The sequence below is a fragment of the Myotis brandtii genome, unplaced genomic scaffold (assembly GCF_000412655.1).
Source record: "Myotis brandtii unplaced genomic scaffold, ASM41265v1 scaffold537, whole genome shotgun sequence".
NCBI lineage: Eukaryota > Metazoa > Chordata > Mammalia > Chiroptera > Vespertilionidae > Myotis > Myotis brandtii.
In genome coordinates this window covers 571,000-573,072 of record NW_005369971.1, presented here as the reverse complement: position 1 = coordinate 573,072, position 2,073 = coordinate 571,000, and the positions used below count along the sequence as shown (strand labels likewise).

General features: G+C 64.7%; 1 protein-coding gene across 1 annotated transcript in view; it reads left to right on the top strand.

Annotated features, from left to right (window-relative positions):
- The window catches only part of MAPK11 (mitogen-activated protein kinase 11), a 12,248-nt gene extending 10,685 nt beyond the window's left edge, over window positions 1–1,563 (top strand). The window contains exon 9 of the mRNA XM_005877983.2: window positions 303–1,563. Within this exon, the coding sequence (XP_005878045.1) occupies window positions 303–414 (112 nt within the window). The 3' untranslated portion in view covers window positions 415–1,563. The remainder of the gene's footprint in view (window positions 1–302) is intronic.
- The last annotated feature ends 510 nt before the right edge of the window (window positions 1,564–2,073 follow it).

Genomic DNA, 2,073 nt, shown 5'->3' with positions numbered 1-2,073 from the left:
AGGGAAATGGGGGGAGGGGGCGCCCAGGGGCCTGAGGGCCGCCTTCCCTGGAGGCCGGGCACTGCCTGTTGGCTGCAGGAGGGCCTCACCTCATCCTCGGGGTGGTCTGGGAGGGGACAACATGCCCCCACACAACTCCAAGGGGTCGGTTAGAGATGGGGTTGGTACATCCAGTAGAGCAGGGGGCAGCACAGGGCAGGTTCTGGAAGGGACAAGGGCCGAGGCTGCCCCTGGATGGTGGTGGGCCTGGGCTGGTGGCTGGCACCAGACAAGTGTGTACTGGGGGGCACTGGGCTGGTGGCAGCACAGGCTCACCTTCCCCCTCACTCCCCAGAACTCACCTACCAGGAAGTCCTCAGCTTCAAGCCCCCAGGGCCACCGCAGCCCCCAGGCAGCCTGGACGTTGAGCAGTGAGCCACTCTGGAACTCACGGAGGGGCCCGAGCCTGCCCACCCCGGCTCCACAGCCTGCCGGGTTCCCACCTGGGTTGCCTCCCACCTCATGACCCCTGGCCTGGGACCCCTGGTCTGCATGCCGCTCCCGTGGGAGTCTGCGCACACATATGAATGCATGAACATGTGCACGTGTGCAAGCCGTGGGCGTAGGAGCCTGGACAGAGCGTCCTGGCCTTCCTTGGTCCTCTTACCACATCCCAGCAAGCGAGGTCTCCCTTGGGACTTTACTGTGGAGGCCTGAATGCCTGAGGGGTCCCCTGGGGAGTGTGTCTGTCTCCAGATCTCAGTCCCAGTGGGCTGTCTCTTGGGGGTGGTGCATTGGGGCCAGGGCCCCTGGAGACTCAAAGGGCAGGGACTCAGTGGTCTGAGCTGCTCAGCCCGGAAGTGGGGGGCTACCCTGGGAAACGCTGAGACCCAAAGGCCTGAGAGCTGGGCAGGGTCTTCCCCGGGGGGTGGCAGGGCAGGGACAGCCACCAAGTGTCACATCAGACGGCCTGGAGCCACATGTTTTCCTGTGTTGTGTGGCACATGCGCCCTAATGTGTGTTCCTTGTATTTACATGGGAAGGCGTGTATGAATCCATGGGCACCCAAGGGCCAGAGTCTGTACTAGCAGGAGGCCCACGTTGGGGTGGCTGTACCTGCCCCCCCCCCCCCCAGTGTCTGCTGTCATTGAGGGGGTGCTGAGATCCTGCCATGCACCATGCGAGGGGCTCAGGTGGGCCAGGGACAGCCACGTGAGCAAAAGCCATGGCATTCTCCTTGGGCTTCTGAAGCCTGAGGGCACAGTGCCAGCTGGGGAGCTGGCAGTCATGGGGCTGGGGGACCTACAGGGGCTGGCCCACATCGAGGAGCACTTGGACTTGGACCCTGGCCCAGACGCCGAGAGCTGGGGTGCTCTGACCTGTGGGTCGGCCCTGACCCTCCCTCCTTCCAGAATGGAGCTGACTTCGTAGCCTCTGCTCCAGATGGGGTGGAGGTGTGAGTCTTCTCTGTCCAGGGGTGGCGTCAGGTGCCAGACAGTGGCCTCCTACCTCGTGGGACCCAGGGAGGGCTGAGTGTCCAGTGCCTGCACCTGGTGCCTCAATAAAGAACATTTCTTCACTCTGGCTGGTGTGGCTCAGTGGATAGAGCGTCAGCCTGTGGACTGAGGGGTCCCGGGTTCGGTTCCTGTTGGGGATCTTGCCCGGGGCCGGGTGGAGTGGGGGACGTAGCTTTCCTTCCTGGTTAAGGGGAGAGAGGGTCGCTTCACTCTCTGGCCACAACGGAGCTACTGTAGCTCAGGTGGGGGTGGGCCTGCTCCCCAATGGGGGGTCAGGCAGGGTGTCCCCAGGACGGACATTCTGTGCCCTTGCTCTGGGCCGTGGGGCTGAGGACCACCTGGGAGTTGAACCTCCAGGGGCCTGGGCAGTGTGGCTCTGGGCTTCAGGTCCTGGGAAGCCCTGGAGACCAAGAGGTGCCAAGCCCTGTGCGTGGGGTGGGGTGGGGGGAGGTGGGGAGGGATGGCAGCAGACCGGGGTGAGCCTCACCTGGGGGTCTGGTCCTAATGAGAACCCCCCTGGGCCCCTGGGCTCCACCGCCGGGAGTCGGGGGCGGGGCAGGGCTTCCTGGAGGAGACG